This window comes from Hemibagrus wyckioides, linkage group LG08, assembly GCF_019097595.1.
Source record: "Hemibagrus wyckioides isolate EC202008001 linkage group LG08, SWU_Hwy_1.0, whole genome shotgun sequence".
Classification (NCBI taxonomy): Eukaryota; Metazoa; Chordata; class Actinopteri; order Siluriformes; family Bagridae; genus Hemibagrus; species Hemibagrus wyckioides.
In genome coordinates this window covers 8,786,070-8,809,987 of record NC_080717.1, presented here as the reverse complement: position 1 = coordinate 8,809,987, position 23,918 = coordinate 8,786,070, and the positions used below count along the sequence as shown (strand labels likewise).

Genomic DNA, 23,918 nt, shown 5'->3' with positions numbered 1-23,918 from the left:
CAGTCCAATCAAGCTTTTGTGGGATGTGCTGGACAAACAAGTCCGATCCATGGAGGCCTCACCTCACAACTTAGAGGACTTAAAGGATCTGCTGCTAACATCTTTTGTGCCAGATCCAGCAGCACACCTTCAGGGATCTAGTGGAGTTCATGCCAAAAGGGGGACCAACACTACCAATGTTAGGCAGGTGGTCATAATGTTATGCCTGAAAACGTCTACAGCTCATTACAGGTCGAATACAAACTATTCTACTTTGGGTTGTAGCAAGTTTGATAAACAGCTGCTTGCCTCTTTCTGCTTTGTGTAGATCTATATTATCTTATATTACTATCATATATCTTATAGATCTTATATTACTTTAAAGCTGAGACTTTCTCAGCTTTCTTTCCTCTCTCCTCTGCACAGGATGTTCACCTGTGTCCATAATAAATCCATGAGGCTGAACACGGGGAAACGAGTAGCTTAGCGGATTTTACTCAAGATTAAACCATTTAGCATAAGAAAAAAGTGTAGGACTAATGTAATATTATTTTTTTAACTCACTTTCCTGAAGGTTTTATACTTTAGGCTCAAGAAACAGAGCAAATCAGTGTAGACAGTCCCAGCATATTTTTCCATGTTTCACACAATATATTTCCTCTATTCGATCACAATTTCTCTTCCCTACTTAACACACTAACACTCTTCATACCTCAGCAGACGTAGCTTCCACCTCTCCTACTTCTCCTACTTTTTATAGCAAGATTTTAGTCGCGATGTAGTCACTGCAAAGTAGCTCACTCACGTTAAGTAGACACTGAGACAACTTTCTTTCAGCAGTCCTGATATAAAGTACTGGTCGTTATGACAACAGCAACGTTTGCAGGCTTATGACGCTCTATAGTTCTGATCAAGGCTGTTACGTCACACACGATATTCTGCATCAAATTCTGTCACCTGGACGACAAGATTTATAAAAAAAAAAAAGGAGGGGGCGGGGCGGGGGGGCGGTTGGTGGGGGGGGGGCGGTTGGGGGTCAGTTCTTAAATATCCCAGGGTCCTGTGCAAAACTTATACAGTATTAATGCACACACCTAATCTGGTCTAGATCACCAGTCTACATCAGACCTGACCTGAATCAACAAGATTTAATAGAAATATATTTCAAACAACAAGAGTGAGATCAGCTTCCCGAAAAAGAAAGATAATGTAACTTCATATTTTTCCCCCCTTTCATTTAAATAGTTTCAAGTAGCTCACAGAAGAGCTGGTGAATAACAATAGTCACATTTGCACAATTTTATTTCATGTTCTACTTTTCATTTTTGGCCTAGGATGAGTTTTCTCTCTGAACTTAATATACTTTTATTACAAATGACACACACACACACACACACCAATTAAACTGTTTATTTTGTTAATATGAAGCAGTAATGATTCTCTAGCTTCTAGCATCTGGTACAGTATTAAAGGTGTGTTCAATAAAACCTCCAAACATTTGGAACAATTAACCATTAACCATGTACAATTTGACACACAAACACAGTTTGATGTGGAATAGCTTTATAAAAGGGCATTTTGTCATTTAATATTGCAGTAGGAGTTGTTCAGACATAAATGTAAAAGTGATATCAAACAAAGGAACAAAAAAAACGTACATATCCTTACATCCATCCATTGTCTATACCCACTTTATTACTAATCAGGGTCACAGGGGTCTGCTGGAGCCTATCCCAGCGCACATTGGGTGAAAGGCAGGGGTACACCCTGGACAAGTCGCCAGTCCATCACAGCATATCCTTACAAAAAACAATGAGAGAAAGATCACTTGGGAGTCATTTGTACGAAGAGACGTGAGTTGGGCTGTTCCAGTCGCCGAGACTGAGATAAGACAGCAACTTTTAGGAAAAATTTCTGAAACACCTCAAGAGTGTAGCGCAGGGTTGAGGGGTATGCTCGGTTGAGGGCATAAATCAGCCGCATAAGCAGCATGCAAGCTTTAGCAGTACTGCTGCTTCCTGGAAACATCTCCTTGCCTTTAAGAAGGAAGGATACATCCACAGGATCCTCTCCATCTGCACCATGGACGACCAGGAGCTTGAGGATGTGTTGAGTGGCGTCACTTCAGCTGTGTTCCTGCACACAAATATAAAAACAATTTGTATGCAGAGTAAAAAAAAATAATAATAAAAATAGAGCTGCTTGAATCATTTGAAGTGACGGAACACAAATCATGTGCTAAAAACATCCATCAGTATTTCAGTATACAAAGTAGAGTCAAATCTTTGATGGATGGCTGGACCCCACAAAATGTCATTTTATTCACTATAGAACATAGAAAACAACAAATGTCTAAACTGAAGAAATGTAGCAAGGGATAAAATGAGGTAATTTGTAATTAGATGGCTGTAACAAATCTCAAAAAAGTTGGGATAGAGCTGCAGGAAAAGTAAGTGTTACTATAGAAACAGCTGGAGCTGGAGCATTTTGCAAATAATTAGGTTAAATATATTACAACAAATAATTAACTGACAACAGGTAAGTAACATGATTGGGTATAGAAAGTGTATCTTAGAGAGTCTCAGAAGTAAAGATGGGCAGGGTTTCACCAATCTGCAAAAAAGTGGTGTCTATAAATTGTGGAACAATGTCAGAATAATGCTCATCAATGTAAAATTATGAACACTTATTATAGAAATCATCAAAAGATTCAGAAGTTCTGGAAAAATCTCTGTGCACAAAAGGAGAAACAGGCATGAATGGAATGGCACCACCAATGCTGAATGGTACACTATATTACCAGATGTTTTGGGAAATCATTGAATTCAGGTGTTGTTTTTCAGGGGTTGGACTTGGCCCCTTAGTTCCAGTGAAAGGAACTCTTAATGCTTCAGCATACCAAGACATTTTGGACAATTTCATGCCCTCAACTTTGTGGGAACAGTTTGGGGATGACCCCTTCCTGTTCCTACATGACTGCACACCAGTGCACAAAGCAAGGTACATAAAGACATGGATGAGCGAGTTTGGTGTGGAGGAACTGCCCAGAGTCCTGACCTCGACCCGATAGAACACCTTTGGGATGAATTAGAGCGGAGACTGTGAGCCAGACCTTCTGGTCTAACATCAGTGCTTGACCTGAAATGCGCTTCTAGAGGACTGGTCAAAAAAAACTTTTCAGAAGAGTTGAAGCTGTTATAGCTGCAAAGGGCGGGCCAACTCCATATTACATTCATGTGCATGTAAAGGCAGACTTCCCAAAACTTTTGGAAATATAGTGTATGTAAAGGTTTTAAAGCAACATATTGCTTCCAGCTAGACAATGTCTTTTTCAGGAAAGGCCTTACATATTTCAGCAAGACAATGCTAAATTGCATATTGCATCTATTACAACAGCATCCTTTCGTAGTAGACCTGCCTGACCTGTCTGTAGTCCAGACCTTTCATCATCTCAGTACATTTGGTGCATCATGAAATGGAAAATACAGCAAAGGCGGCAGGACTGTAGAACAGCTAGAATCCTGTATCAGTGTCTTACATGGGATCTACAGGCTCCATATGAATGCATCTCTGGCTGACGACACCTTCCGCTTGACAAAGTAGTCTTGCTGCGTTAAATGATTGATTTTAAATTTCTTCACAAAATATCAACTCATAATGTGATATGTCATATGAACTTTGTTTAAAATAAGCAGACATTTAAAATTATAAATGTGAAGATTTGAAAGGTTTAAACAAAAGGAATTTCCTCCCTGGTGCAAGGATACAGTATCTTTCAAGCACAGTTGGCTTTATTACCTGTGGTTTCAAGCATCGAGAACTTTGTTTGACAGTTTAAATGACCATTAAAATAATGTGGCCGTAATTTTGTATTTTTTTGTGGGTGGGGTATTGTCGTTAGTTCAGGTCTGTTGGATGTAGCTGGGATGTGCAGCGGGACATACAGCCTTTTTTGCATGCAACATGGCCCATATATTTCCATCCATACGCAAAGAGCTTAAGCTCCATGTTACAGCGAGTATTTCTGAATCAGTTTCTTTCCACAGATGTGTTTAAGGTCCATATAGAGTACTCACAAAAATAGACAGTCACATACTGGACAATGGTTTGCTGTTGAATGTGGTGGGAGATTAGATACACATGACATCCTTTGTGGCCATAAGCTTGGGCCATTGAAATGGTGTGACATAGTCGCACTAGTGGACACGAAGACATAGTGGACACGAAAGGTGAGCCTGTTACTGAGTTGATAATCCGTGTCCCACTTCTGGTCAATTCACGTTCTGTTGGTAAACATCATGGTCACATGGGTCAAAAGGTGCGACACTGGACGGGTGTCCTCAAGTAGCAACAGAGGATGCTCACAGGACGGTGGATAGGAATGCCACGTGGTTGGTCTGGAGCAAGCCACAGGTGTTCAATCCCATCTCGTTCTTCCAGATCTACCAACAGCTTTAAGTAGGCTGCGCACTGGAAGCAACTTTGCAAATTTCCCATTGGGATGAATAAAATATCTATCTATCATCTATCAACAGAGCGTGTAGACAAACCCGTTGGTACATGTCTCCAGCACGGCACATGATGCATTGTAATGCCGTTGGTGTGGACACCACAGTTGACCACTGCCATTCGCCATAGTCCTGAACACAGCACTTAAACCAAGACAGATACAACATAGACAAACATGGATATGGACATGGACATGGAGAGACCTTAAGGGACCTTGGTTCTTTCCAATGCTTACGCTTACACCTTTTTCCATCCTCACCTTCCTCTTCAAAGAGCAATGTCATTTGCACTTCTCCTGCTATTTGCATCCATCTTTTATTTCCCTCTTTTCGGATGCTGTGTTCTCTTTCCTCTCATGCTTCTGGGTAGGCTGCTGCTCCTTTTCCTTCCTCTGATTCCTTTCTCTGCTTTGCTTTTCCATGTTCATCTCTTCCTTCCTTCCTTTCTTCACTACCTTGGCTTCGTTGTTTTGGTCTTACCACCTGACTGTCAGCTCTTGGGTGGCTGGTTTCTTCATTTCCATCCGGCACTGTTTCTATCATTACTCCTGTTATTTGTCCCATCACTATTTCCCATGTGTTTTGTCATTACAACTTCAGCAGGGGTGATAACACTCGTTCCTGTCTCCATTATGTGTTTTAGTGAGTTTAGGTCTTCTTATCACTAAATCTTGGACCTGGATTTCTGTTTATGATGGACCACGTTGGATGGGTGTGTTTATCCGCCTTACTGGTTTCACTGTGTACTTCTTAACTGCAATTATACTTAGCACTTTATCAGTATAGTAGAATATCACAATATAATGTAATCCAACAATAATGCTAATAATATTGCGAGGACAATATTATAGCGCTTTAACACTAGTTGTTATTGTAATCAATTATCAATCAATTTATCGCCATGGTCTGAAGTGAGCATTAGCAACAGGCTAAACAGAAAGGAAAGGGAAGAAAGCTTTCCTAGAACATTTGACCTTAGTGATATAAGTGCAGTAAAATACACGAGGTCAAAAGGTCAATTCAATTAAAATTCACTGCAATAGAAAACATAATAATGAGCAAAAAATCAATAAATTAGTAATTAATTAATATTCCAGTAATCAACAGTTAATCATAATTCAATAATTAAATCAATAATTCAATGTTCATTCATCACCCCAGCAGCTCATGCATCAATCACATAGAAATATCAGTAACCAATGCAATGCCTCCACAGCAATGAAACCAATGCAATGAATCAAGAATTAAGAGGCAATAATTAAATCAATAAATCAAAAGCTAATAAACCAAAAAAAATCATACAGTATTTAATAAGCAATCAATCAACAAGCAGGAATCAATACTCAATATTCAATATATTCTTTACTCAATAACCTCAATCACTACTTAATATTACTGCAGCACCACAACATTACTGCACCGGTACAATTCACAAATTGTTGCCATTTCCCCCAGGGGGCACCACTGCTCTCTTTATGTGTGGGGTATGAGCGGTGCACGTGCATGTGTGAGCGCTATACAAGTACACGCGAGGCGCATGCGCACATGAGCGAAGCGCGTGCGCACGCGCCAAAGGCGTGTGTATACATACACTATATTGCCAAAAGTATTCGCTCACCTGCCTTGACTCGCATATGAATTTAAGTGACATCCCATTCCTAATCCATAGGGTTCAATATGACGTCGGTCCACCCTTTGCAGCTATAACAGCTTCAACTCTTCTGGGAAGGCTGTCCACAAGGTATAGGAGTGTGTTTATGGGAATTTTTGACCATTCTTCCAGAAGCACATTTGTGAGGTCACACACTGATGTTGGACGAGAAGGCCTGGCTCTCAGTCTCCGCTCTAATTCATCCCAAAGGTGTTCTATCGGGTTGAGGTCAGGACTCTGTGCAGGCCAGTCAAGTTCCTCCACACCAGACTCTGTCATCCATGTCTTTATGGACCTTGCTTTGTGCACTGGTCCACAGTCATGTTGGAAGAGGAAGGGGCCAGCTCCAAACTGTTCCCACAAAGTTGGGAGCATGGAATTGTCCAAAATGTCTTGGTATGCTGAAGCATTCAGAGTTCCTTTCACTGGAACTAAGGGGCCAAGCCCAGCTCCTGAAAAACAACCCCACACCATAATCCCCCCTCCACCAAACTTTACACTTGGCACAATGCAGTCAGACAAGTACCGTTCTCCTGGCAACCCCCAAACCCAGACTCGTCCATCAGATGGAGAAGCGCGATTCGTCACTCCAGAGAACGCGTCTCCACTGCTCTAGAGTCCAGTGGTGGCGTGCTTTACACCACTGCATCCGACGCTTTGCATTGCACTTGGTGATGTATGGCTTGGATGCAGTTGCTCGGCCATGGAAACCCATTCCATGAAGCTCTCTGCGCACTGTTCTTGAGCTAATCTGAAGGCCACATGAAGTTTGGAGGTCTGTAGCGATTGACTCTGCAGAAAGTTGGCGACCTCTTCGCACTATGCGCCTCAGCATCCGCTGACCCCGCTCCGTCAGTTTACGTGGCCTACCACTTCGTGGCTGAGTTGCTGTCGTTCCCAAACACTTCCAGGTTCTTATAATACAGCTGACAGTTGACTGTGGAATATTTAGGAGCGAGGAAATTTCACGACTGGATTTGTTGCACAGGTGCCATCCTATCACAGTTCCACGCTGGAATTCACTGAGCTCCTGAGAGCGACCCATTCTTTCACAAATGTTTGTAAAAACAGTCTGCATGCCTAGGTGCTTGATTTTATACACCTGTGGCCATGGAAGTGATTGGAACACCTGATTCTGATTATTTGGATGGGTGAGCGAATACTTTTGGCAATATAGTGTAGTTTAGTAGCCTTCTATTCTTTTTGGCAGAAGTTATCATCATAATCAACTTAATTACTTCCTGTATTTTTGTATCACCACAATACCATGTTTAATGTCATTTTATTTTTCTCTTCTTACTGAATATTTGGATTTATTGCTGATTTTATTGTGCTTTCTACATTTTTTAACATTTAAACAATGTCAGAAAATTTATACTTCATTTCATTTTATACTTTTATTTATTTAAATTCTTCATTACAAGATGTATAAACATTATATAAACAAATCAGTGCCAGGGCTAAGCTACAAATACACGCACAAACAAATAAATCATTAAAACCCCCCTAAAAAATAGGAACGGTTCATAGAGTTCTTTTAGAGCACGAGGAAATGAATGTAAATAAACGTGTTTCACCATCATGTGACCCCCTGGCATCATGTGACTCGCGGAAGAAACGGGAAGTTGCTAATCAAGCTTTTCCCTGGAGCTACATTTGCTACCCGTTTTCCCCAAAACAATCTCGTCCCCTGGATCTCGGATTGGCTAACTGTTTGTGTTCGCTTTCAGTTCGCCAATCGGTTGAGGGTTTACAGGATGCTTTAGCCAATCGTAGCGAGGGAAGGCGTGGCTTTCCGGAATACAGGTGGGAATCTGAAGGGAGAGTTTTGGACAGCTGTTGTAGCTGGTTCATTAACGGTGTGAACGGGGCAGAAAGCGTCTCGCGCAAGGACAGTTTGAGCGTTGTTAGTAATTTATTTGCCACCCAGGGGTAAGTTTAACATCAGCCATGTTTCACATCACTTGTTTTCTTTGTAATGGTGAAGTAGTGAACACGGATAGAGGCGAATGTGTGTAGTGGATGCGGATACTGCAGGAATGCAGCGTAATGGAGTGTGTGTGTGTGTGTGTGTGTGTGTGTGTGTGTGTGTGTGTGTGTGTGTGTGTGTGTGTGTGTGTGTGTAAGTGACCAGTACTTTCTTCAATCAATGATCAGTGCTGTGGTACACGTACAATATAGTACTTGTTAGTAAGAAAGAATGAAATCCATGTTTGTTCAGCTGTTTCATTTTCACGTGACAACCTTTGTTTGCAACCCTACATATTATCCTGATGTGTTTTTGCCACTTCTAATTTAAGGAAACTCACATGAATAGTCATCCTTATCATTATACTAAATAATATTAACTTCATCCATCAATACCCAAATGCACAGGTACTTAGGTATGTCGCTCTGGAGAAGGTGTCCATTACATGTCTTGAATGTAAAAGGGATCTAACTTACTTCTGTCCATCTTCTGGTTTCAACAGTGACCTTGAAAATGGATCAAATAAGGTATTCAAAGTGTGCAGTGAATTATATTTCCTGTGTGAAACCTGTGGTGTGAGAGAACTCTCCGACATCTGCAGCAATGCCTGACCACAGAAACGAAACCAGGTTATGGAAGTTGGAAAGTCCTGCCTTTTGTCAAACTGCTTTTACACAGAACTCAAAGGTTGCCATTTGGCTTAAATGTCATATAAAATATTGCCAGATACCTCCTAACAGTTTCTCTGTAGAAATGAAGGCAATGTTAACAGCTATGAACAAATTCACAAATTATAGAGAGTAGGAAAAAGTTACCGCTTTTACATCTGGCCATTACAGTGTGAAGACACTCGTGACTTATTCCAAAAGTTATAAATATAAAATCTTTTTACAGAAAACCTCCTCATCTACACTATAACAACGATTACACACATTTAAAACATTCTGTTTTTGTGAATTCGTCCCTTGTATAAGAGCTATGTGAAACTAGGCTACAAAACCGGATCAAATGACGAAACCAAATCGCAGTTTATTAATTGATAAATCGCTTTAATGAAGATTTTAAGGCAGGTTTTGGTACACAAAGTTTGGGAAAAATGGGAAGTTGTGTTATAACGTAACGTCATGCTTTGTATGAGGAAACAGGCTAAGCTTATTTCCCTGTACATCCCATTGTTTCAAAACTATACACTTGGCAAACCGTTTGCACCATGTTACTACAGGGCTGTTGTCTTATTATGATGTTGTTTTGTTCAAATGATTTACATACACTATATTGCCAAAAGTTTTGGAACACCCCTCCAAATCATTGAATTCATGGGTTGGGCTTGGCCCCTTAGTTCCAGTGAATGGAACTCTTAATGCTTCAGCATACCAAGACATTTTGGATAATTTCATGTTCCCAACTTTGTGGGAACAGTTTGGGGATGACCCCTTCCTGTTCCAACATGACTGCACACCAGTGCACAAAGCAAGGTCCATAATAAGTGCCTGATATAACTTCCATAGAATTCTGTTCCCACTTCTTCTAAATGCCAAATGTTCATGTATTGGAATTCTAAACTCGAGTACAGTCATGTTCAGACTGGAAAATTTGTTACCAGGTTTAGGTGCAGATTTGACTCAGACATGCATGCAGTGGAAAAGAGGTGTGTGTGTGTGTGTGTGTGTGTGTGTGTGTGAGAACTACAGGAATTTCCGCATCATTCTCCCATTTATAGCCATAGCAGAATATGATAAACTAACATGTGACAACTGAGTTTTTTCACTTCTCTTTCTGTTTCTCTCTCGCTCCCTCTCTCGCTCTCTCTCTCTCTGTATTGCTCTCTGTCTTTCTGTCTATCTCACTTTTCCCCATCTCTCCCCTTCTCTACCCCCCCCCCACTCTCTCTCTCTCTGTCTTGCTGTCTGTCTGTCTCTCTGTCTCTCACTTTTCCCATCTCTCCCCTTCTCTCTCTCTCTCTGTCTTGCTGTCTGTCTCTGTCTGTCACTTTTCCCATCTCTCCCCTTCTCTATCCCCCTCACTCTCTCTCTTGCTGTCTGTCTCTCTGTCTCTCACTTTTCCCATCTCTCCCCTTCTCTCTCTCTCTCTCTCTCTCTCTCTCTCTCTCTCTCTCACTCTCACTCTCTCTGTCTTGCTGTCTGTCTCTGTGTCTATCTCACTTTTCCCATCTCTCTCTGTCTTGCTGTCTGTCTCTCTGTCTGTCACTTTTCCCATCTCTCCCCTTCTCTATCCCCCCCACTCTCACTCTCTCTCTCTCTCTCGCTGTCTCTGTCTCTCTGTCTCTCACTTTTCCCATCTCTCTCTCTCTCTCTCTCTCTGTCCTGCTGTCTGTCTCTCTGTCTCTCACTTTTCTCATCTCTCCCCTTCTCTCTCTCTCTCTCTTTCTCCATCTCTCTCCCAGGTCATGGGCTCCATGTTCAGGAGTGAGGAGGTGTGCCTGGTGCAACTCTTCCTGCAATCCGGCGCAGCCTACAACTGTGTCAGTGAGCTGGGAGAGCTGGGTATTGTCGAGTTTAGAGATGTAAGACGCAGACAGGAATTGTAACATGTGTCTTCTCTTTCTGTCCTTTTCACACTCATCCCTTTGTAAAGTCTCATTCATTTGCATAAAATGATTTTGCTGATTAGATAGCTGACATTCAAAACAGCTGCAGGGAGAATTTATGTTGCTTTTACGAGCCTAACATTCTCACATGATAAGTTTCTTACTATTATCAATAGTTTCTGTGGTAGAACAGTGTTATTGATACGCATATATTAAGGGATACTATAGGTAATATTTTGTCATATTGATTGTAAAAAATAAAATGTGAAAAAGTGAACCCTTATTGTTAGTCCTTGTTTGGCTGGACGATTCCGTTAGTTCACGTCTGTCTCCGATGTCTCGCCTCCTTCAGTAACATTTAAAATACACTATATTGCCAAAAGTTTTGGGACACCTCTCCAAATCATTGAATTCAGGGGTTGGGCTTGGCCACTTACTTCCAGTGAAAGGAACTCTTAATGCTTCAGCATACCAAGACATTTTGGACAATTTCATGCCCTCAACTTTGTGGGAACAGTTTGGGGATGACCCCTCCCTGTTCCAACATGACTGCACACCAGTGCACAAAGCAAGGTCCATAAAGACATGGATGAGTGAGTTTGGTGTGGAGGAACTTGACTGACCTGAACAGAGTCCTGACCTCAACTTGATAGAACACCTTTGGGATGAATTACAGCGGAGAGACTGCGAGCCAGACCAAAACTGTGTCATCTATCATATGAATTTAATATGGAGTTTTACAGATATAACAGTTTCAACTCTTCTGGGAAGGCTTTCCACAAGGTTTAGGAGTGTGTTTATGGTCATTTTTGACCATTCCTCTATAAGCACATTTGTGAGGTCAGGCACTGATGTTGGATGAGAAGGCCTGGCTCACAGTCTCCACTCTAATTCATCCCAAAGGTGTTCTGTCAGGTTATGGTCAGGACTCCACACCAAACTCACTTATCCATGTCTTTATGGACCTTGCTTTGTGCACTGGTGTGCAGTCATGTTGGAACAGGAAGGGGTCATCCCCAAACTGTTCCCACAAAGTTGGGAACATGAAATTGTCCAAAATGTCTTGGTATGCTGAAGCATTAAGAATTCCTTTCACTGGAACTAATAGGCCGACCCCTGAAAAACAACACCTGGATTCAGTGATTTGGAGGGGTGTCCCAAAACATTAGGAAATATAGTGTAATTTTGGCAAACCAAAATGTGAATAGCAAAAAACTAAAGAATTAGCTTTGTCATCCCCATGCATAACCTTTATACTTCAATAGATGTTCTTCAAATGATCTGTTCTCCTTGTCCGCTTACATATTGTGTAACACAACCATTTATTGTGACAAATATTCAATCCACTCATTATACATGTGTATGAATTAAATGGGTTTCATCATCACTCATTTTAAGTAATATATCAAACCATATTTCTAGAGGATTTTAAAAAGCTTTGCTCACCAGAACAATGCATTTATTCTTCCTCCTGTTTTGTCTCAGCTGAATCCAAACGTGAACGCATTTCAAAGGAAGTTTGTCAATGAGGTGAGAAGATGCGAGGAGCTCGAGAAGACTTTCGGTGAGTAGTGTGGGAAGTTTCCTTTGTCACTTCATTAAGTTAAATGGTCCATCCCTGTGCTCAGATTCTATAAATGCGGTGACTTTTGGTCACAGTATACTATAAATTCATGCCTATTTGTGCGGATATGCTTTTCTGTTTTTCTTGTGTTAAAATATGCATACAGCATTTCTGGAGCAGGAGATCACACGCTCCCTCTCTCCATCGCTGCGCTCACCGCTGCAGGACCCCTTGCTCAGTCCCCCGGCTCCGCAGCCCAGAGAACTGCTCACTATCGAGGAGGAGAGCGAGCGCCTAGCTCGGGAGCTCAGAGAGGTGTGTGTTTACGTGTGAGTGCAGGAATATGTCAGTCCACACACTGAGCTAAATTTGTTTCTTATATCTGTTTGTTCTTTACTGTTTCAGGTTTCCAGAAACAGAGACAGCATCCGAGCTCAGCTGAATCAGCTGTGTCAGTACAGAGGAGTGCTCACTCAGATGCACTTCCTCACAGCCTCTCAGGTCCGGGCTACCTTCCACATCCCATTTCTTGCATTCGAAAGGGTTTATTTCGGAGAAAATTATTCATATGCGTCATCTCATTATTCATATCAGAACTTTATCTGAAGGTGGTGGTGTTGTGTCAACTTAGATGATACATTAAATTTCGGACAAGCAAATCAGGAAGTACTAAATACACCAGGAAGAGAATACCAATTGGAACCTTAGAATTTCACTTATTTGTCTTAATTTTGTCCAAATGTTTATACCAAAAAACATTTATATTTTATTATTTCTTACTAAAAAGCTTTCAAAGGGCGAACTAATGACTTAAACATCAGTCTACACTGACCAGGCATGACATTATGACCACCTGTCTAATATTGTGTTGCCCCCCCTTTTGCAGCCAAAACAGCCCTGACCCATCATGCACTGTGTATTCTGACCCCTTTCTATCAGAACCAGCATTAACTTCTTTAGCAATTTGAGCAACAGTAGCTTGTCTGTTGGATCGGATCACATGGGCCAGCCTTCACTCCCCACGTGCATCAATGAGCCTTTGCCGTCCATGACCCTGTCTCTGATTCACCACTGTTCCTTCCTTGGACCACGTTTGATAGATACTGACCACTGCAGACTGGGAACACCCCACAAGAGCTGCAGTTTTGGAGATGCTCTGATCCAGTGGTCTAGCCATCACAATTTGGTCCTTGTCAGACTCGCTCAAATCCTTACGCTTGCCCATTTTTCCTGCTTCTAACACATCAACTTTGAGGACAAAATGTTCGCCTGTCAGTGCTAATAATGTCATGCCTGACTGGTGTAGATTCTGAAATCTAATTAAAAATGTACATGTCATGATTTTAAGTAGATATGATTTTTATATAATTTTTATGAATAATGATATTTTCACAGACAGCGGCACCGCCCTCCTTTGACCCAACGGGTTTAGCAGAGAACAGGCAGGACGCGAGGCTCAGCTTTGTGGCTGGTGTTGTACACCCATGGAAGGTACCAGCCTTCGAGAGGCTGCTCTGGCGCGCCTGCCGCGGTTACATCATCGTGGACTTTCGAGAAATGGAAGAAAAGCTGGAGCATCCTGAAAGTGTAAGATATTCATCAGGGATCATATCAAGCAGTGATTCTTAATGAAACTACTGAGCTTATGAATTATCATCAGTGTATTTGTAAATGAAGGCGTGTGTATTAGACAATGCTCTTATTGGGTGGTGATTACATTTCTGATTTTTGTGTTTCAGGGTGAAATGGTACAGTGGACCATCTTCCTTATCTCCTATTGGGGGGACCAGATTGGACAAAAGGTGAAGAAGATCTGTGACTGGTAGGTTTTAGTGCTGTTTGTTCATTGCATAGAAAAACAAGAATAGTTCTATTTCTTAAAATACTTATATGTAATATTTCCATATTGACCCACCATTTTGTTTCTGTACACAGATCTGGTCTGTAAATATTACAAGTTTAGTGTTTTTATTTATATTATAATCAAAAAAATTACATTGAATTAATAAGAAATGATCCTTCAAATCAGATTCTTACTGAACTCATCCTAAACATCACTAGCAAGCTTATTAACTTAATATACAATTTAATGAACTTAAAAAGTCATCAGATCGAGTAACTATACTGAGTCTCCTGCAATACACACAGCTTCCACACACAGACCTTCCCATATTCAGAGAGCCAGGCAGAGAGAGAGCAGGTTCTGGATGGACTCAAGACCAGAATTGAAGACATCAAATCAGTGAGTGAAACCATCCCATTTTAACCCACTAAACTGGTTTGATCACCAGTCCCCATACATTTCATGCATTTCTGTGATTTTTGAAGCATGGTATACACCTTACCCCTCCTCTCCGTCTCCACTCACCGTCTTTCTCTCTGTCTTATCGCTCCTCTACAGGTGATGAATGAGACAGAACAGTACCTGCAGCAGTTGCTAATGCGTGCCGTGGCTGTTTTACCGCAGTGGCGTGTTCGGGTGCAGAAATGCAAAGCCATTCAGATGGTGCTGAACCTCTGCAGCCCCTCAGTCACTGAGAAGTGCCTGATTGCTGAGGCATGGTGTCCAGTTAGGCAGCTTCCTGCTCTACAAAGTGCCCTACGTGAGGGAGGGGTGAGAATTTCAACACTCATGCAACTGTTTCTCACTTGAACACTTGTGCTATTGTCATTGCTGGTAGCGCTCTAGAAGAGAGCAGGATTATTAGAATTAATTAAGAAATTCAACTGAAGAACCCAGAATCGTGTAAAAGTGTATAAAATACATGACTGGGGGAAACAGCAACTTAAATTCTGTTTAAAATGGTTCATTCCGCTGTTACACAATGTGTGTGTTGTGTAGAAATGCACATGATTGCATTCCTCTTTAAGGTTCAGATAGAAAAACCAAAACTTTCCTGGATTGGGTTGGGAAACAGGAGACAGGTGGTAGGCAGGGGACAAGTCAAATTGTTTCTTTATTAATTATTTTTTTCGCTGGTCGACGGTTTTAGCTCACACGCTTCTGCACACACATGGGGGGTGAGGGTGCTGGAAACACCTGAATGCACAAAGAGGCACATAAGAAAACCTGGGCTGATAAAAACACGGGTGAGAATCATCATGCGCTCCCTGCCTCATCTCCGTCCACAGCCAAGATCTTAGGAGAAGTTCTCTCTGAAAGTTTTCATTAATAGATATTAAAAATCTGAACATGAAGGCATCATATAAAATTGAGTATGCTAAATAATCATTACTAGCTTAGATCTAGTTTTGATCATGTTAACTTTATTGTCAGACCGAGAAAAACCAAGTTACCTTAATTCAAATAATTAATTAGCAGAAAAACGCTGGTTTATAAAAGGAGGAATATAAAAATCCACATGCGAACTGCTTTCCTCAAGCCGTCACAGACCAGATTTCGAAGCAAAACACTTGAAGATGGTTTGCTATTAATCTCTGGTGGGAAGCATAAAGGTTATTAGATCCACCTTTATAGGACTAGTGCGAAGCTAAGTGTCTTTTTGTGACATTTAGTGTAAGACGAATATTGCATATACTTATGGTTCCTTTATTAAAGAGTCTGTTCTATCAGGCTGTAATCTGGTTGTATCTGTATAAAGTGGAAACATGTTGCTTCTCTCTCTCCCCCTCTCTCTCTCTCTGTTTCTCAGAGAAAGAGCGGTAGCAGTGTCGATTCATTCTACAATCGTTTGCCTGCTAGCACCTCTCCTCCTACCCTCTTCCCCACCAACGCTTTCACTGCAGGCTTCCAGAATATTGTAGATGCTTACGGAGTAGCCAGCTATAGAGAGGTCAACCCAGGTAACACCCCCAACGTGCATGCATGCATACACACAGGGTATACTGTATGTAACAGAGCTACAACAGCCACCGTGTCTCGCTTTCTGTGTATCTCTGTAGCACTCTACACCATCATTACATTTCCGTTCCTGTTTGCGGTGATGTTTGGGGATGTGGGCCACGGCCTTCTCATGACACTCGCTGCTCTCTGGATGGTGTTTGAGGAGAAGGACCCCAAACTGAGGAACAGCACAAATGAGGTGAAACGCTTGGCACACGGTTTTGCTCCTAATGTCTGCCAACTGTAGGTTTGGTGTTTGTGTGATTGGTTTTCAGCTGACTTTAGAGCAGCCCAGGCAGTCACCATCACTGGTTAAGAAGTTAATAAAAATGTTTTTCCTTGTAGTAGGTGAACGTGTCCCACATTATTATCAGGATGTCACTGAAAAAAAACCTTTCCTAGATAAGGTGTGCTCATAGCTAGTTATGGATGTGCACATAACAGAAAAAGGAAGCTCTTAAAGTCAGTTAAAAATGTAATATGGAACCATTACATCACAAAAAAAGGTCTTTGGGTGTGATAGAAATGAGAAAAAAAATCGTTTTCTTTTGTAGTTTATGCAGTTTTTTTTTTACATAATGACACAGTTTATGGTGATTAACCCTCACATAATCAGTACACATTAACCATAACACCGCCCTTACCTGTGCTAGCTAGTGTTAACCTAGATTAGATTTATTATCAGCAATAAAGATTAAACAGAGATAATGAAGGTTGTTTGCCTTCACTATAGATTTGAAGGCCAAAAATCAAACAAAGCCGTAAAGAGCTGCTTATGTGTCTTGACTGTATGCAGCCGCATTTAATCATACACCGACCAGGCATAACATTATCACCACCTGCCTAATATTGTGTTGGTTCTCCTTTTGCTGCTAAAACAGCCTTGACCTGTCATGCACTGTGTATTCTGACAGCTTTCTATCAGAACCAGCATTAACTTTTCAGCAGTTTGAGCTCGACTGATCGGATCACACGGGACAGCCTTCGCTTCCCACATACATCAGTGAGCCTTGGCCGCCCATGACTCTGTTGCCGGTTCACCACTGTCCCTTCCTTGGACCATTTTTGATAGATACTGACCACTGCAGACCAGGAACACGCCACAAGAGCTGCAGTTTTGGAAATGCTCTGATCCAGTCGTCACAGCCATCACAATTTGGCCCTTCGTCAAACTCACTCAAATCCTTGCTGCCTAATGTATCCCACCCACTAACAGGTGCCATGATGAGGAGATAGTGTTATTCACTTTAGTGCTCATAATGTTATGCCTGATCGGTGTATTTCAATGCAGGCAAATTGTCACTGGACGATAATTTCTATTCAGTATATCATATACTGTAAACATAAATCATTTTTCACCAGCCATGTTTAGTGTTGAGATGGTGATTTATATTTTTGTGTTCAGATCTGGCGTATGATGTTTGGAGGACGCTATCTGATCCTGTTGATGGGACTTTTCTCCATTTACACTGGAGCCATATACAATGAGTGTTTCAGCAGAGGCCTCGTTGTCTTCCCGTCCTCCTGGCATGTTGGGCCTCATGCAAAATACTACAACTGGACGTATGTCTTGCACGCACAAATGAATACGTTTGTTTTTATTAGATACTCTTTCTTAAACGTATGAGAAAACATGTTAAAAAAGCCTGTCTTTATCTGTCAGTGATGAGGTTTTCAGGACAAACCCCTTTCTCACACTGGATCCAAACGTTACTGGAGTATTTACTGGACCTTATCCGTTTGGCATTGATCCGGTAAACCTGTAATAATTAATTATTACACGCAATGAGTGTCTCATTGTTTTAATGGCATTTATTAAAGTGAGAAAATATGTGATCCCTGTTATCTCCAGATCTGGGGAATGGCTAGTAACCATCTGACATTCCTTAACTCCTATAAGATGAAGATGTCGGTGATTATTGGCATCATCCATATGACGTTTGGGGTCTGTTTGTCTTTCTTCAACTATGTGTAAGTAGCTGTGCTTGTTTTTTTCTCCATTATTACCAGTGTTGTGACTTCCTGTGACTATTATGGATGTGTGTGTCTGTTTCTCTTTCCCCCTGTAGGCACTTTAGGGAGATAAGCAGTGTGTTTCTGGTGCTGATTCCCGAGTTGTTTTTCATGCTGTGTTTGTTTGGTTACCTGATCTTCATGGTGATTTTTAAGTGGGTTGCTTATGGTCCTATGCACTCGAACACAGCGCCCAGTATTCTCATCCACTTCATAGATATGTTCCTGTTTACGGAGAATAAAGCCAATCAAGATCTTTACCCTGGCCAGGTTTGTGAGAGATGTCTTTTTAATGCTGCCTTTTCAAATAAAGACGAAAACAGACAAAATGAGATGTATTAATTTTTGCTAGGCAAAGCAGTATCATAACCTACTGATATACACACACACCGATCAGGCATAACATTATGAGCACTGACAGGTGAAGTGAATGGGGATATATTAGGCAGCAAGTAAAAATGTTGGCCTCAAAATTGATGTTAGAAGCAGGAAAAAATGGGCAGGCGTAAGGATTTGAGCGAGTTTGACAAGGTCCAAAATTGTGAAGGCTAGACCACTGGATCAGAGCATCTCCAAAACTGCAGCTCTTGTGGGGTGTTCCCGGTCTGCAGTGGTCAGTATCTATCAAAAGTATCCTTTACATCCTGTAAGACTTGTAAATATCTTTTTAAGTCCTGTAATTTGTGAGGTGGGGGCCATGGAGGCTCCACCTTACAGGACATAAAGGATCTACTGCTAACGTCTTGGTGCCCACACCTTCAGGGAGCTAGGGGAGTCCATGCCTCGATGGCTCAGGGTTGTTTTGGCAGCAAAAGGGCGACCAACACAATATTAAGCAGGTGGTCATAATCTTATGCCTGATTAGTGTACATACTGAATACTAAAACATGTTCTATACAGATGGAATTATAGAAACCTGCAAGGAAATAAAATAGATATTGCAAACATTCTAATGCACATTTGACCATGAACAAATAAGAACAAGCCTCTGAGACAAACAGCTGTGTCACTATTGATTTATGGAGGTTTTTGTTTTACATATTGTGTTTTGAATAACTGAAAGTTAAAGCAGTATTAGACCCAACTACTGATGACAGGTAAATTTGTGGCCATCTGGCTAATCCTTTAAGAGTAGGTTGGTGTCATTCTTATATTTAGGATTAGTTATAATTATGGTAATAATGAGGTTAGGTAACCATTCAAGACAATTATACTATTTAAATTGTGTGTACGATATGAACAGTGTTACAGTGTCTCTGTTCTGTCTGTAGATGACGGTGCAGAAGGTTCTGGTGGTTCTGGCATTGTGTTCGGTTCCTGTTCTGTTGCTGGGAAAGCCCATTCATGAGTACATCACCTTCAAGAAAAAGAAACGCCAAGCTGCTTCAAGGGTAAATAAATCATGCAGGGTCAAGAGTTTCAGTTACTCTTCACATCAAACATCACAATGAGAGAGGGTGTGATTTCTATGACTTTGATTGTGGCATGGATGTTGTTGCCAGATGGACTATACACAAACCTTGGGAATTTCACACTCAACAATCTCTAAACATTACACAGAATGGTGTTAAAAAGGGGTAGTAAATATTGAGTGAGAAGAAAATCTGTGGGTGGAACTGCTGTATTGATTAGAGAGATCAGAGGAAAATGGCCAAGAAAAAGGACAACCTTGGTGAGTAGGCCTCCTCATGGTCCAGGGGCAGGATCCCCGCGCTGTCATTGCTGCGGCCCGGGTTTGATTCTCAGTGCTGGTCCCAAACCCGGAAGTTGTGTTAGGAAAGGCATCTGGCGTAAAACCTGTGCCAGAATCGAAACATGAGGACCAAATGATCCATTGTGGCGAGCCTGAACAGAGAGCAGCCAAAAGAACATAAACATCAGCCTTGGTGAGCAGAAAAGCATCTTCAAGAACAAGGACAGGTTCCTTGGGCACAGACTCTCCCAAACAGGACAGCTGAAGAAATCACCTCTTTTCCCAGTCTTCAGATGTCCTGTTTGGAGTTCTCATATTCCTGTTGGGACGCATTTTTGCTAACCACAGTTGTAAAGAATGATCGAGTTACTACAGACTTCCCGTTAGCTCAAAGCAGTCTGGTCATTCTCCTCTATTCCCTCTCTCTCTCATCAACAAGGTGTTTCAGTCTGCAGACCCTCCACACACTGAATGTTTCTTGTTTTTCCCAACATCCTGTGTAAACTCTAGAGATTTTTTTTTTGTTTGTTTAGCGTGAAAGATCAACCGTTTCCGAACAACTCGAACCAACCTAAACATTAGCTGAAGCTCGTGACCTTTATCTGCATGATTTTATTCCGCTGCTCTCCTGCCATTGATTGGATGATTAGATAACTGCGTAAATTTGCAGGGGTTTCTAATCAAGTGGTAATTGTGAGTGCTTGCATTTTTGCTCCACAGGGTGAGAGACGTCCTCTACTATCAGAAAATGGCTCCATAAATGCTCAGCAGGACGATCTTGACACGAAACTGCAAGAAGAGGAGGAGGTGAGGTTATAGAAATTTGTTTTTTTAAAAAGGCACAACTTCAGTGAAAGCATGTCTTTTTATATTTTGTGTATCATACAATATTTGTTATCAGTTTACTAGCTAATTAGTGCACAGCTAATATAGAGAAAGAATTATTAATACTTGGTCATGGACGACTTTTTATTGGACAGTTTGAAACATTACAATGGTTATTAACATAAAACCAAAAGTCAGAATGGTTCAGTAAAGACTCGCATGCTACTGGATGGTATGACAGTTAATTACAGAAATGTTCTCTTAGTTGTATTTTAAGTAGAAACAAATGCTGGGTATTTGAGAGATTTTTTACAAGTTTTTTTGGTGTCTTTTTAATTGTGTTGAACAGGAGTTCGATGGAGCCAATGTTTTCATGCACCAGGCCATCCACACCATAGAGTACTGTCTGGGCTGCATCTCCAACACTGCCTCTTACTTGCGTCTGTGGGCCCTCAGTCTGGCTCATGCCCGTGAGTGTGTGTCCTAACTCCTACATCTAGCAACTAGGATGAGCATACACTTTGAAATATAGGGCTTAAATGATTTAAAGGGTTTGTATGTTAGCAAGAGTGTTGTAGTAAATATCCAGAAGAGTTTTAATGGACTGATCTGTGAGAATTGCCCGAGTGGGAGTGGCCTAATATTTGAACATGATTTATTCACCTTCTATCCAAGATCTCACAAACCAAGTTCAATGGGCTGCATACTTATACAAGCTTGTTTTATGCAGGCTCTACTCAAACTGCTGAAGCAACTGTAAAATGACAGCAAAGATCATGTGTCTGTATGTTTTACAGAGCTGTCAGAAGTTCTTTGGGTGATGTTGATGAGCAATTCCTTCTCTACCACTAGCTACGTGGGAAGTATTATAATGGTAGTCATTTTTGCTTTCTTCGCCATCCTGACAGTAGCTATTCTTCTAATCATGGAAGGTCTCTCGGCTTTTCTGCATGCTCTGCGACTTCACTGGTGAGAAAAACAGAAACGAACACAAGAACGTATATGTTAATAATCTCTCTGTTAAGCCTAAAAAAAATCTTCATCTCTTTCTCCCAGGGTTGAATTTCAGAACAAGTTCTACAGTGGGACAGGCTACAAGCTCAATCCATTTGCATTTGCCTCCTTAATCTGCTTCTCTTCAACCAACTGATGGTTTATCCTAGGCAATGTTTTAACCCAGACATTTCAACTGTATTGTTTAATTTATCCATGTCATCTTTGGGGGGTTTATGGTGAAGAAGCTCCTTTTTCAGATCAGTCTTCATGGTGGTGCAGGATTTCCTTTTTATGTTCAACTGAAATCGCTTTTAGGGATTCTTATAGCAGTTATAGTTGTATCACCTCTCATAATAAAAATAAAATCTTTTTGTTATGGGACCCGATCTTTTACATGATGCATTCCACAGATTTCATTCAGACAGAATGAGACCAAAATGTAACTCAGGGAGATTTTATCCATATGAAAGACTGTTCCTGTCTGTGTGTAACAGTGAGGTTCAACTTCAGACTTTCCTTTATACTCCAATAATGTTAATCAGTGAATCAAAAAAAAAATTCAGATAAATCAAAGGGAATGAATGGTTCCAGGTCTTTGCTTGTTGCTATGTGTTTTTATATAAATTAACAACTGTCTTGATGTCCTGCATGTGAAGTCTTTTAATTACTTGACTTACCTATGTGTTATAACTGAATTATGTAATGCCACAATACAAGTCAATAAAACTCGTCTCATCTTTGTGTGTGTGTGTGTGTGTGTGTGTGTGTGTGTGTGTGTGTGTGTGTGTGTGCGCGAAAACATTTTAGGTGTTTAGGATACTATGCACTATAGTCTAGTGCCTTTCATTTTTACATATTTATATAGGTATATGTGAATATTTAAAAGATCAGTTATGCATATTAAAAGTTATTTACATCCTTACTATTTACTAATTTATTTGAAATAAATGAGGTAGCACAGAGATTAATAAAATATACATTTTAAATATTCAAACAAAATCTATTATTTTCACAACAATAATTTTGGTTAATTAATAAATAATTTTTATTGAATTTTCAATAAAGTGGCTTAGTGGTTAGTACTGTTGCCTCACGCCAAGAAGGTTTGAATCCCGGGTTCGAACAGGCAGGGCCTTTCGGTGTGAAGTTTGCATGTTCTCCCCATGCTTGTGTGGGTTTACCCCGGGTACTCCGGTTTCCTCACACAGTCCAAAAACATGTACATTAGGTTGACTGGTAATTCTAAATTGCCCATAGGAGTGAGTGTGTGTGTGTGTGTGTGTGTGTGTGTGGTTGTCTGTGTATATGTGGCCCTGTGATGGATTGGCGACCTGTCCAGGGTCCTGTACCCCTGCCTTTCGCCCCATGTTTGCTGGGATAGGCTCCAGCAGAATCCTCTGATTAGGAATAAAGCGGGTATAGACAATGCATGGATGAATTTTCAATATACAGTGAGGGAAAAAATTATTTGATCCCCTGCTGATTTTGTACGTTTGCCCAGTGACAAAGAAATGATCAGTCTGTAATTTTAATGGTAGGTTTATCTGAACAGTGAGAGGCAGAATAACAACAAAAAAATCCAGAAAAACACATTTCAAAAAAGTTATACATTGATTTGCATTTTATTGAGTGAAATAAGTATTTGACCCCTTTGCAAAACATGACTTAGTACTTGGTGGCAAACCCTTGTTGGCAATCACAGACGTCAGACATTTCTTGTAGTTGGCCACCAGGCTTGCACACATCTCACATCTCAATTTGGGCCCACTCCTCTTTGCAGATCCTCTCCAAGTCATCAAGGTTTTGTGGCTGACCCTTCAGCTCCCTCCACAGATTTTCTATGGGATTAAGGTCTAGAGACTGGCTAGGCCACTACAGGACCTTAATGTGCTTCTTTTTGAACCACTCCTTTGTTGCCTTGGCCGTGTGTTTTGGGTCATTGTCAGGCTGGAATATCCATCCATGACCCATTTTCAATTTCCTGGTTAAGATAAGGAGGTTCTCATCCAAGACTTAACAGTACATGGCTCCGTCCATCGTCCCTTTGATGCGGTGCAGTTGTCCTGTCATCTGGGGATGGTGTACTTGGAGTTATAGGCAGCATTCCTCCTCCTCCAAACACGGTGAGTTGAGTTGATGCCAAAAAGCTGGATTTTGGTCTCATTTGACCACAACACTTTCACCCAGTTCTCCTTTGAATCATTCAGATGTTCACTGGCAAACTTCAGATGAGGTTGTACATGTGCTTTCTTTAGCAGGGGGACCTTGTGGGCGCTACTGGATTTCAGTCTTTTACGGCGTAGTGTGTTACCAATTGTTTTCTTGGTG

The 23,918-nt window shown here is 41.1% G+C and overlaps 1 protein-coding gene across 1 annotated transcript; it reads left to right on the top strand.

The window, feature by feature from the left end:
- Nucleotides 1-7,925: 7,925 nt before the first annotated feature.
- tcirg1b (T cell immune regulator 1, ATPase H+ transporting V0 subunit a3b) lies at nt 7,926-22,333 on the top strand. The gene is made up of 20 exons (XM_058396665.1): nt 7,926-8,070; nt 10,512-10,631; nt 12,141-12,219; nt 12,386-12,534; nt 12,625-12,720; nt 13,615-13,806; nt 13,959-14,041; nt 14,368-14,461; nt 14,621-14,833; nt 15,873-16,023; nt 16,123-16,262; nt 17,469-17,626; nt 17,727-17,817; nt 17,916-18,034; nt 18,133-18,346; nt 19,348-19,467; nt 20,490-20,576; nt 20,944-21,064; nt 21,392-21,563; nt 21,651-22,333. Exons 2-20 carry the CDS (start codon nt 10,515-10,517, stop codon nt 21,742-21,744), a joined length of 2,490 nt encoding a protein of 829 aa, XP_058252648.1. The 5' UTR covers nt 7,926-8,070; nt 10,512-10,514; the 3' UTR covers nt 21,745-22,333.
- Nucleotides 22,334-23,918: the final 1,585 nt, after the last annotated feature.

Coding starts and splice junctions, on each gene's coding strand:
- tcirg1b (XM_058396665.1), top strand. CDS start 10,515: ATGGGCTCCATGTTCAGGAGTGAGGAGGTGTGCCTGGTGCAACTCTTC. Junction 16,263..17,468: donor TGAGGAACAGCACAAATGAG/GTGAAACGCTTG, acceptor TTTTGTGTTCAG/ATCTGGCGTATGATGTTTGG. Junction 18,035..18,132: donor TTGTCTTTCTTCAACTATGT/GTAAGTAGCTGT, acceptor TTCCCCCTGTAG/GCACTTTAGGGAGATAAGCA.